This window comes from Aedes albopictus, chromosome 1, assembly GCF_035046485.1.
Source record: "Aedes albopictus strain Foshan chromosome 1, AalbF5, whole genome shotgun sequence".
Classification (NCBI taxonomy): Eukaryota; Metazoa; Arthropoda; class Insecta; order Diptera; family Culicidae; genus Aedes; species Aedes albopictus.
In genome coordinates, this window is record NC_085136.1 from 43,585,923 (window position 1) to 43,599,608 (window position 13,686).

General features: G+C 44.0%; 1 protein-coding gene across 1 annotated transcript; it reads left to right on the forward strand.

The window, feature by feature from the left end:
* The first annotated feature begins 749 nt into the window (after positions 1-749).
* LOC115256751 (uncharacterized) lies at positions 750-13,140 on the forward strand. The gene is made up of 4 exons (XM_029855695.2): positions 750-789; positions 947-1,172; positions 4,005-4,230; positions 11,929-13,140. Exons 1-4 carry the CDS (start codon positions 750-752, stop codon positions 13,138-13,140), a joined length of 1,704 nt encoding a protein of 567 aa, XP_029711555.2.
* Positions 13,141-13,686: the final 546 nt, after the last annotated feature.

Sequence of the window (13,686 nt, forward strand, 5' to 3'; positions counted from 1 at the left end):
CTGGAAAGCATCGAGCCTTTTAAACAACAGTTTTTTTGAAGTTGTGGATGAAAGAGGGCTTTCAATTGACCAACTCTATAATGCCGACGAGTCGGGATTATTTTTCAAAATTTTGCCGAATTACACGCTGGTTCATAGCAAAGAAACTTCCGCAACAGGACATAAGGTGGCGAAAGATAGAATCACTTTCATGCCCTGTGCAAATGCTTCCGGATCAAACAAACTTCCGATGCTAATGATTGGAAAATCAAAAAAAAAACCGAGAGCGTTCAAGAACATTCAGTTGCCATTGCAATATGATGCTTCGAAGAATGCCTGGATGACTCGAAATATTTTCCAATCCTGGTTCCACGAATCGTTTTTACCAAATGTTCGACAATATTCAGAAAAAGCTGGAATCGAACCGAAAGCCTTGCTCTTGCTGGATAATTGCACGGCGCATCATTTCGAAGATGAACTCTGCTCTGACGATGGACGCATCAATGTGATTTTTCTTCCACCAAATGTAACTCCGATCCTGCAGCCGATGGATCAGCACATAATTCAAACCATCAAGCTCAAATACCGTGAAAAACTGCATCAAGAAATATCATTTTCATCAATTGATAGTGCAGTTCATTTGAAAAGCATAAATTTGAAGGATGTTGCATTCTGGCTTAACGAAGCGTGGATGAGCGTTTCTCAGTCAGTGTTGCAACAGGCTTGGAGGAACATTGGCGTATGCGTGGGCTCAAAACTGTTGCACGAAGATGATGTACCGTTGTCGTTATTATTCCAGCAAACCTCACGGTAAGACACTTAATTGATTGTAGAACTATTCTTGAACAATATAAAATGTGTAAATTTTGTTTTTGTGCGGTGGGCTTTAGAGCCGAAAAACTAATTCACACATTGTAGCTCAGTTTCAATCATACTCATTTCCATGTGTGTTTGTTTTAACGTGCAGGGTTCAAGCAGTGGAATCATCCGGATTACCTGATGAAGACAGGTGCATCGACGATTATTCTGACACGGACATTTTGGCAATCGTCAACAACGAAGAAAGTTATGAAACCGATTTTCACGACGAAGACGACGATGATTCTGTTGAACCCTTGGTTGAGCCGGACAACATTGAGTGTGATGAAGCACGTCCAGCGGAAACGGTTGAGCAAAGTCAGCATTACCGTGCTGTAAAATGCCTGAGTTTTGCACTAGAGTGGGCCGAAGAAAATGGACTTGATATGAATGATATTCTACATCTCCGTAAGATTAGAAGCATTGGATTAGAAAAATGTGTAAACAGTTAAAAACACCTACACAAAATAAATTAAACATAATATCATCATACAGTTGCGTATTTTTATATTTTAACAAGCCAATAGCAATGTTTAGAAAATAGAACTGCAAGAAAATTTATTGTAAAATAATGGTTCCGTTTTTGGCACGGTTCCAGTTTTGGCAACTGAAAATTTTAATTTTGTTGCCAAAACGGAATCCCACTGTAGCAATAAAATTGTAAAAAAGGAATTTATTATTCTTGCTTGATAATTTTATTTGATACAAAAGTTCTCATGTAGATTTTTGCAATAAAATTAAAATGTCTGGCAACACTTTCGTCAACCTTAATGTTTACATAGGTAGAATTTCAATTGAAATAAGGATTACAATATATAAATTTTTGACTTAATCAATTTATTGTTATCCATTCTAATAAATCCATAATTTAAAACTGGCAACACTGTCATATAATTTTTACATAGTTTTCTATTCTCCTTGGTCTACTTCAGCCCAAATCACCTTTAAATTGCATCGAATAATGTTTTCTTAGCGAAACTTGTAAATTGGACTTATTTTTTATTAGAGAAAAACGGTTTTCAAGCTTAAAAACGCTGTATCTCTGGAACGGCCAAAAACACCTCGGGGAGTTAAGCTTTTTCGACTGGAAAATGTCTGATAAACACGATGGAATCAAAATTTTTGAAATCAAAATATACTCATTCGACGAAAAATCGATTTTAAATTTTAAAATTGAAAAATAACATATTTGGCAACACTGCATCAAAAAAATAATATTTTTCCTGGATTCCTCCAACAATTTTCTTCAAAAAAAACCGAAGGTCACAAATGTGTATATGTTATAGTATCAAAGCTATAAATTAAGAAAAGGAAGGGAAAACTTGGATTTTTCTTGTATTGGCAAAGACGAGGGGTGCTGCCACGGGCCGAGGGGTGATCCGATCGGCACCAAAATTTGGATTTTTTCTTCCTCCATTTAAACAAACATTCCAACAAAATTTGGTCAAAATCCGTGATGGTTGATAACACGCGGTGTGTACAGTTGGTGTGGAATGACCCATATTTTGTTGGAAGCAGATTCTATGCGCTTGGAGTAGACTGCGTATTTGTCAAAGTACATAATGAGCCCACTCTCCTTTTTGGCACTTCATGCAACAATTGTTGTATTTTAACATCGAACACCTTGCTTTTTCTATAACGAGGAACCTACAATATGGCAGTCCTGCACACCGCCTATTTTAATTGATGAAACTTGGCAGCTCGACTACATTTTTTAAGATTTTTATCGGTATGATTTAAGTTTGTTTTTACAAAAAAAAAACTAACTGTAGTGTTTCTATGATATCTGAGTTGAGTTAGGTACAGTCAAAGCATCTTTGAAAAATCGTAACTACTCTTATCTAATCTCATACATACGTGGAATCACCCTGGAAAGCAATCGTGTTACTTTTCTTGTCAATACTGATGCTTGCAGCATATCAGAGATATGACACATGCATCAAAGCGGCCTGGTCTACTGCGTTGTATTTACGCGCAAAGATGATTCTTCGAAATACCGGATAATGGAGTACAGAATATTTTATTTCGGCAAGGTACTTCTCGAATTTACAGGGGAGGAAGGATGCGTGGACATATTGTACCAAACGATCCAGATTACATGTTGATGAATATGTTTTGAATATATGAAAATGTGTATAATCTGAGCTATGAATAAATGTGTAATATTGGAAAGATCTCCCCAATTGTTGGGTTGTTTTTATAGATCTAATGTCGAATCTCCTATTCTGTATGATCGGTGTTATTCACATGGGGTCTTCGCAGATTTTTTTCTGCTTTGCCCTATTGTTTCTACAAGGGTGAAGTTACGCATTTCGCACACTTTCTTCCTAATGTCTCGTTTATTTAAATTATATTTTTAAATTTATATTCAATAAACCACCCACTGACGACCACCATTTTCAAAAACAGCAATCAAATCAAAACTCCTTTGCCTATTTTGAAATATACACGACAAAACGAAACGTGAGGCACGGCTCTTTCAAAGCGGGGGATCTCAGCCCGGAAAGTGAAGACAGAAAACCTTGTGGTCACTTATTACCGTCAAATGGTATCTTTTCGGGTTAGAAAATACGCACATCTTCTCACCGGAATCTGCGACTGATGACGATGATTTTGGAACTTGTCGGAGCGAACTTCGCGAGTTATTTATTTGGACATTTTTCTAAATGTGCGGAACTAAACTTTACTTGCTGCGTAGAAACCCCGGCTGAAACATGTACGTGTTAAAACAGCAAAACTCACTGAATCACTATACATTTCTTCAAATATTAGTTTCGAAACGATCGGCCGAATCATAAACTAAAGGTGCGATTATGAGCAATCGTAACTATTTTTAAGAGAAAATCAATACATTTTCGATATGCATGATCCTAAAATTGGCGAAGAAGGGAAAACTTTAATCATAACATACTTAAGCAAAGCTTGTTAATTTAAACCTATTATTTTTCTGCGTTTGTATTGTCACTCTATCACAATTGTATGTCAGACAATTTGTTGTGTTATTCGTGTAACGATCTATGATAGTAATTGGTTGAAAATTTCAAATATTTGATGCAAACTAATATAAATTCCTACCTATACAAAACAAGAAAATCATTCTCTAGAAACTATATACCTGGCAACAAATCCATACTCATGTTCTTTCGTCTCCTCTTTACGCTACCCAGAGAACCAAACGCGAAGAGTTTGGAAAGCGAAGTTATCGAGGTGTTAGAAGAAGAAGAATATGAGGATATTATCGAAGAGTCTACAGAAGAATTGGAAGCGGAAAAGCAGTCGTCGGTTGTCCATGGGAAAGCTGTCGATACCGAAAAGGAAAGGAAACGGAAAGAAGGTTTGGAGAAACTGGAAGAGGTTGCCAAGGCGATTCACGATGCAATAAAGAACCCACAGGTTTGTCATCGACGTAACCAGTTCGCGACTACAGGTTCTGGTTTCGGCTCAGGACCAAAAATCAAAGTCGCCCGTAGGACTCGTTATTGATTTTTTTAGAAATAATTTAAAAATAACAAATGTTTCTTCAAGACTTGCGGCTCAGTAGAGTTTTCTATAAAACAATAGAGCCAAATAAATAAACGAATGAAAAAAAAAAACGCAAATACACGCCAACACGTGTCAAATGACCAGTGTGACCGCTTTCGGTGCTTTTGTTGTTCCAGCGAGACTCATTGAGTGTGTAGTATATACTCGGTACCCCCACCACGCTGACTGACTTGGCTGAGAAGGAACCAGCTGCCAGTCGACGACATAATAATGAAGCACTTGCAAAGTTTCGGGGCAAAATAAAACTGACATCCTGATTAAATTCGGTGTACCTACCTAGCTACCAACCTAGCTACCTACCTACCTGGCTTTCATCTGCTCCCTCGTAGGTAGGTGTACCTACTTACTGTTTGAGTTGAGTGTTTTGGGATTATGGGAAATCCCCGCTCCCAGCAGAATGAAAAGGCATTTATTCACAGCAGCTAATGTGGATGCACGATACGGCGAAGCCTCGGCCCACAAGTATGTAGTCGAACGTAAAGGAATGGAACGAAACATTTTGTTTAACCACTTTACACATTTCGCGAAATTCATCCACCTTTGACTGGTTGGTAAAGTTACAGAATGTGGAGCAATCGAAATAGGAGATGCGAATCAACGCAAGGGAACGTCCATAAATTACGTCACGCAAAAATCTACCATTTTCAACCCCCCCTCCCCCTGTGTCACACTTTTTGTATGAGACCTCTGAAATTTTTGTATGGGTTGTCACACTTTGTTGAACCCCCCCTCCCCCCTCAAAGCGTGACGTAATTTATGGACGTTCCCCAAGCATTCAAAGCTAACCGATGTAAATCCATTCAGCGTGCTATTCATAGGATTAGATTATATATGTATGAGAGAAGTATTTCAAATTGTGCTGATATATCAACAGTGCTGAAAGATATGCAATTGGTGGTGCAGAGGGCTGAATTGAAAGATCTCCATTCTGGGCGGTGCCCGCCATCGCTTCTGGGGGGTGTTTTAAATTTAGAAAAATCCAATGATTTTATTTTTAAACAAAAGAGCACCTTTTCTGAGCCCTAGGATTTTTTTTCAGATTTTTTGAATTTAATTTTGATACCTAACATAAATTTCAAAGATATTTTTTTAAATCACCTTTTGAAAACTAGGCAACTGCTTGGCAGCTCCACCCAGTACAAATTTCGAAGAGGGGTGATTCATCAAATCGCACCCATACAAACTTCATATTGATTTTTAAGGTGAAGATATGACGAAGCCACACCTCAAATTTTCAAGAGCACAAATCTGAAGAATCTGATGTCGGCTTGCGCTGAAAAGGTGATCGATTTGGTTACCCGCTGATGGTGACCATTCGATCAAGTTTTCAGCGTAAACCACAAACGACTATTCCTCTTTCTCCGGCCAGCGTTCGACCACGTCAGACGTATTGCAGTGTATTAGGTCGCTGCGCTGGGCGATTCTCATCGAGAACCATCAGCCAAATTCCCACAGCTTCATAAATGGGGAATGTTCGTGCCTGCCGTTCAATGTTGAATCACAGACAAACTGACGTAACACTCAAATAATTCCCATCGGTTTATTTAAAAATTTGATAGTTGGCCAACAGTCCATCTGTGGCGCTTGCACCGTTTTTGTTCGAGTTTGACGTTTGCTCACCACCGCCACCTAGTTCTTGGTTGACCGAACTCAACCTTTTTAGCATTGGGCGAATATGTTTCCGTGACTATTATTTGAATAGAAATATGTTCGAATTGGTACGTCTGTTTGTCTGTGGCTTAATACTTATTCAACGAAGAGTCCATAATTCACGAAAAACCATTCAGTTCATACCTGTAAAACCATTCACAAGAATACTGAGCTGAACGAGAACGCTCTGTCCCGTTTGATATGTAATCCCGCGAAGCTGACGAATAATTCCCTGCCGATTGGGGGGCTCGACCCGACAAACGAAAACAGTAGGTATTAAGCACCTGCTCGACAAAGGAACAAACACTCGTAACGAGAAGGGTCGAAAAGGGATAACATCGGCAAACAAAGTGCTTCAAAGAGGATGTCCTTGCCGAGAATTGTCGGGAGTGGGAGATTTCCCTGTACCTACCTATTTGGTGGCACCAAACGTGCAATAATTTATTCGCCAAAAAGGTGTGTGTACGGTTGTTCTTTTCTCATCGACAAAATGCTTTGCCACCGGGACACGACTAATGGGGTTTTCGTCGTAAAATCGAATTCGATAGAAGTGATTTGTACTTCTGAATTACGGCAGTTCAGAGGTTATCGGTGCAATGTCGTTCTTCTGTCGAATTCGAGTAACTGTAGAGCGTTTTTATGTTCATCAATCGACTGTTCAGTTTGCGAACTTCGAAATTGGGAATTCAAATTGCAAAAGTAATGGGAAAGATGGAAAATTTGCATAGGTATTGGGACACTTGCTATTGTCTTTCCATTGTTTCATACAAGACGTACCTATACGCTTCTAGATAGTAATGGTAAGCGTCATTCACATGGAGAAATATCGTGCTCGGGATGCTTTTATGATCAAAAGTAACAGATGTTTTTTTCGGTTCAGTAGTATCCCCTCACAAAACATAAGTGGAACTCCATAGCACAGCGTAACAAAAATTAACTATTGGTCTGTCTCAAGAGCAAACTTATGTGTCTCTGACAGATTTTGGGCCGCTGAATCCGAATCCGGGCTCAGATTTGCTGCAACACGTCACAATTTTGAGCTACACCTCAATTTATAGGGCAAAATATGCGATGTTGGGCTTTTTTGACTGCAAGTTATTAAGCCTGGAAATATTTTTTTAAGCAATTAAAAGGTAAATTGGTCAATTAACATCTAAATTAACGCCTCATGCAAAATATTTCGTTTTACCAAATCAAATTTGATAGTTTTAAGCGATTTATGTTAGGTGCGATATTTCCCATACAAGTCACCCTCCAAAAGTTGCATGCAAGTTTTCATACTAACATAAAATGCTTAAATCTATCAAATTTGATTAGGTAAAACGAAATATTTTGCATGAGTCGTTAGTTTAGATGTTAATTGACCAATTAACCTTTTGATTGCTTAAAAAGAATATTTCGCTGCTTGATGGCTTGCAGTCAAAAAAGCCCAAAATCGCATATTTTGCCCTATAAATTGAGGTATAGCACAAAATTGTGACGTGTTGGAGCAAATCTGAGCCCGGATTCGGATTCAGCGGCCCAAAAACCTTCGGAGACACATAAGTTTGCTCTTGAGACAAAAAAATGTTGCGCTGTGTAGTCAAAGCACAATAAAAAGCTTCACCCATTTTCCAGCACGCGACATTGGTATATCTAGTATAGGAGCACAAAGAAGGCATCGAACTGTCATTGATATTGTTAAACAAAAAAACATCTGATCCTAGCAGTAGTCTAGTTTTTGCAAAGACACAAATACGAAGATTGGCAGCTGGGACATGCGCAAAACTTTCTGCTGGCAAACCACTTACTTATTTACATAGTCAGACAGACAGACAGACAGACAGACAGACAGACAGACAGACAGACAGACAGACAGACAGACAGACAGACAGACAGACAGACAGACAGACAGACAGACAGACAGACAGACAGACAGACAGACAGACAGACAGACAGACAGACAGACAGACAGACAGACAGACAGACAGACAGACAGACAGACAGACAGACAGACAGACAGACAGACAGACAGACAGACAGACAGACAGACAGACAGACAGACAGACAGACAGACAGACAGACAGACAGACAGACAGACAGACAGACAGACAGACAGACAGACAGACAGACAGACAGACAGACAGACAGACAGACAGACAGACAGACAGACAGACAGACAGACAGACAGACAGACAGGCAGACAGGCAGACAGGCAGACAGGCAGACAGACAGACAGACAGACAGACAGACAGACAGACAGACAGACAGACAGACAGACAGACAGACAGACAGACAGACAGACAGACAGACAGACAGACAGACAGACAGACAGACAGACAGACAGACAGACAGACAGACAGACAGACAGACAGACAGACAGACAGACAGACAGACAGACAGACAGACAGACAGACAGACAGACAGACAGACAGACAGACAGACAGACAGACAGACAGACAGACAGACAGACAGACAGACAGACAGACAGACAGACAGACAGACAGACAGACAGACAGACAGACAGACAGACAGACAGACAGACAGACAGACAGACAGACAGACAGACAGACAGACAGACAGACAGACAGACAGACAGACAGACAGACAGACAGACAGACAGACAGACAGACAGACAGACAGACAGACAGACAGACAGACAGACAGACAGACAGACAGACAGACAGACAGACAGACAGACAGACAGACAGACAGACAGACAGACAGACAGACAGACAGACAGACAGACAGACAGACAGACAGACAGACAGACAGACAGACAGACAGACAGACAGACAGACAGACAGACAGACAGACAGACAGACAGACAGACAGACAGACAGACAGACAGGCAGACAGGCAGACAGGCAGACAGGCAGACAGGCAGACAGGCAGACAGACAGACAGACAGACAGACAGACAGACAGACAGACAGACAGACAGACAGACAGACAGACAGACAGACAGACAGACAGACAGACAGACAGACAGACAGACAGACAGACAGACAGACAGACAGACAGACAGACAGACAGACAGACAGACAGACAGACAGACAGACAGACAGACAGACAGACAGACAGACAGACAGGCAGACAGGCAGACAGGCAGACAGGCAGACAGACAGACAGACAGACAGACAGACAGACAGACAGACAGACAGACAGACAGACAGACAGACAGACAGACAGACAGACAGACAGACAGACAGACAGACAGACAGACAGACAGACAGACAGACAGACAGACAGACAGACAGACAGACAGACAGACAGACAGACAGACAGACAGACAGACAGACAGACAGACAGACAGACAGACAGACAGACAGACAGACAGACAGACAGACAGACAGACAGACAGACAGACAGACAGACAGACAGACAGACAGACAGACAGACAGACAGACAGACAGACAGACAGACAGACAGACAGACAGACAGACAGACAGACAGACAGAGACAGACAGACAGACAGACAGACAGACAGACAGACAGACAGACAGACAGACAGACAGACAGACAGACAGACAGACAGACAGACAGACAGACAGACAGACAGACAGACAGACAGACAGACAGACAGACAGACAGACAGACAGACAGACAGACAGACAGACAGACAGACAGACAGACAGACAGACAGACAGACAGACAGACAGACAGACAGACAGACAGACAGACAGACAGACAGACAGACAGACAGACAGACAGACAGACAGACAGACAGACAGACAGACAGACAGACAGACAGACAGACAGACAGACAGACAGACAGACAGACAGACAGACAGACAGACAGACAGACAGACAGACAGACAGACAGACAGACAGACAGACAGACAGACAGACAGACAGACAGACAGACAGACAGACAGACAGACAGACAGACAGACAGACAGACAGACAGACAGACAGACAGACAGACAGACAGACAGACAGACAGACAGACAGACAGACAGACAGACAGACAGACAGACAGACAGACAGACAGACAGACAGACAGACAGACAGACAGACAGACAGACAGACAGACAGACAGACAGACAGACAGACAGACAGACAGACAGACAGACAGACAGACAGACAGACAGACAGACAGACAGACAGACAGACAGACAGACAGACAGACAGACAGACAGACAGACAGACAGACAGACAGACAGACAGACAGACAGACAGACAGACAGACAGACAGACAGACAGACAGACAGACAGACAGACAGACAGACAGACAGACAGACAGACAGACAGACAGACAGACAGACAGACAGACAGACAGACAGACAGACAGACAGACAGACAGACAGACAGACAGACAGACAGACAGACAGACAGACAGACAGACAGACAGACAGACAGACAGACAGACAGACAGACAGACAGACAGACAGACAGACAGACAGACAGACAGACAGACAGACAGACAGACAGACAGACAGACAGACAGACAGACAGACAGACAGACAGACAGACAGACAGACAGACAGACAGACAGACAGACAGACAGACAGACAGACAGACAGACAGACAGACAGACAGACAGACAGACAGACAGACAGACAGACAGACAGACAGACAGACAGACAGACAGACAGACAGACAGACAGACAGACAGACAGACAGACAGACAGACAGACAGACAGACAGACAGACAGACAGACAGACAGACAGACAGACAGACAGACAGACAGACAGACAGACAGACAGACAGACAGACAGACAGACAGACAGACAGACAGACAGACAGACAGACAGACAGACAGACAGACAGACAGACAGACAGACAGACAGACAGACAGACAGACAGACAGACAGACAGACAGACAGACAGACAGACAGACAGACAGACAGACAGACAGACAGACTTTGGGGCAGCAGGGACAGGAGTCCAGGGGCTTGACGAACCCCCCCTCTGCGAGTCGGGTGGGAGCTTAGGAATTATTGCTTAAGCGAAAAAACTTCATACATCCGTATGGATTACCACCTTTGGCACTTCTCTCGAGAAGTGACCGAGCTCCTCCCAGTTAGCTCAAGCTGAGGATGCCTAGGATGTGGTGGGGGTTCAACAGTGGGCTCTGTTGGATCTCCATAAAAAGCCACACATCCGTAAGCAACTCCGTACAAGCGACCTGGTACCGCTTTCAAAGTGCCTTAGCCCAACAATTGGAGTGCCAACCGGCACATCAGGATCGATGCCAGTAACATCCTGATTATGGTATACTGGTGAAGGCGTATTACAACGGACATGTTACGAATCATGGACAGGATGGCGATGTTGGGCTGACAGGCGTGTCATTCTGCTCCCTGAGTAAGGAAGGGTGATACCGACTTGAAACGGCGAGTGGGCTCATGGCGCGACTGCCTCCGTCCCGGTAAAACCTTGGCAGGCCTCCGGATACGTTCGAAATCTGTCCATCAATTCTGATGGGTACGTAGGTTCGGATGAACTATTCCCGATCTATGCTGATCTGGCACTGAACCCGGCCCCCATAAGGGTCCGTGTCAACCCTAGCATGGCCTCACTGCCTGCAGGCATAGACGCTTGCAGGTATAGATAACCATGGGATCACGAAGGCGACTACGTACGGCGGATGGAGATAGCGGCTCGGAGGGGGGACCCTGAAGAATGGAAGAAGATAAAAGTCAAAGCGAAGTAGGAGCGGCAAATCCGTTTGTCAGAAGGGGTTTAACGCGGACACCACCGCCGCAAACCCAACAGGTGCAAACGCAGCTCGAACAAGAGCAGGAGCAACAGCAGCAGCTACATCGGCAGCAGCAGCAGCAGCAGCAGCAACAGCAGCAGCAGCAACAGCAGCAGCAGCAACAGCAGCAGCAGCAACAGCAGCAGCAGCAGCAGCAGCAGCAACAACTGCAGTTCAGTGTGTGGACAAAACCACCAAAACAACCGAGGGTGGAGGCAGCCAAAAAGCTAGTGGACGAGCTTCACGAGTATGTCGACAAGAGAAGCAACGTCCACAAAGACATCAAGGCGTTGGTGATCAAGATCCAAGGCGCTCTTGGATCGGCTGTAAAGGAGTGGAAACACGTAGTTCAGAGAGCAGAAGCAGCGGAGAAGGAGTTGTCAGTGGCCAAGACTGCCATTGAAGCAAGTCGCGCGGCGGAAGCGCGAAGGGCAGAAGTCAACACGGTTGCGAATGAAGTGAACGTAGCGAGAAGTATTCCCCCAAGGATGCAGACCACGCCTTACTTCACACCGAAGAGGCAAAGGGCATCGCCTGGAGATGCTAGGCCAGGTGGCTCCAAGAAGCACAAGGAAGCTAGTGTCACTGAAGTCCAGCCGACTCTCGAAGCAACTGACGAGGTAAACAGCCATAGTTCTTGGCAGGTCGTCGGTAGAAAGAAGGGAAAAGCGAAGAAGAAAACCAGACCCGAAAAACCTAAATTGGTCAGGAGGAAGAATAAGGGCGAGGCTCTTATCGTTAAAGCAAGCGGCGACTCGTACGTGGAGGTCTTACGTGCCATGAGGACAAATCCGAACCTCAACGAGCTAGGAGCAGACGTGAAGAAGATCAAGCGTACCCGCAACGGAGAGATGATCCTCTTGTTGAAAAAGGAACCAAAAGCTAGCAGCGTTTCTTACAAAGAGCTAACCGAGAAAGCTTTGGGCAACATGGTGGAAGTGATAGCCTTGTGTCCAGAGGCGACTATTACGTGTAAAGACCTGGATGAGATCACGTCGGAGGAAGATATAAGGCTTGCTTTGAAAGAGCAATGTGAGCTGGGAGAAGTCCGGATGTCCATCCGCATACGAAATGGACCTTCCGGTACCAAGGTGGCAGCGATTAAACTACCGATTGATGCTGCCAACAAGGTACTGAGGATAGGAATCGTGAGAGTAGGCTGGTCCGAGTGCCCACTGAGTGTCTCTGAACCTGAAGTGTGCTTCAGGTGTCAAGAGTTCGGGCACATCGCACGGTACTGTAAAGGGCCGGATAGAAGTAATCTATGCAGAAGGTGTGGAGAAGAAGGCCACAAAGCGCAGGGCTGCAGCAAGCCTCCGAAATGCCTGATTTGCGCAAACACGAAGGATAGCAGCAACCACGCTACAGGAGGCACGAAATGCGCGGCCTTCAAACGAGCAAGTACAACGAAACCCCAGTGGAGATAGTACAAGTAAACCTCAACCACTGTGATACAGCCCAACAGTTGTTGTGCCAATCAGTTGCGGAACACAAGTGCGATGTCGCTATTATCTCTGAGCCCTACCGTATTCCACCAGGAAATGGGAACTGGACGTCAGACAGAGCTAAAACAACAGCGATATGGACAGTGGGAAAATACCCCTTGCAAGAAGTGGTGTATACCGCAGATGAAGGCTTCGTGATCGCCAAAATTAATGGCGTTTTCATCTGCAGCTGCTATGCACCTCCAAGATGGACAATAGAGCAGTTTAACCAGATGCTGGACAAGCTAACTGAAGAGCTAACGGATCGTAGACCTGCTGTTATAGCCGGTGACTTCAATGCTTGGGCGATCGAATGGGGCAGTCGCCTTACAAGTCCAAGAGGGAGCAACCTCCTAGAGGCGCTTGCCAAGTTGAACGTCGATCTTGCCAACGAAGGTACTATCAGCACCTACCGTAGGGAAGGTCGAGAATCCATAATAGACGTTACTTTCTGCAGCCCTGGACTGATCAGAAATTGGAGAGTGCACG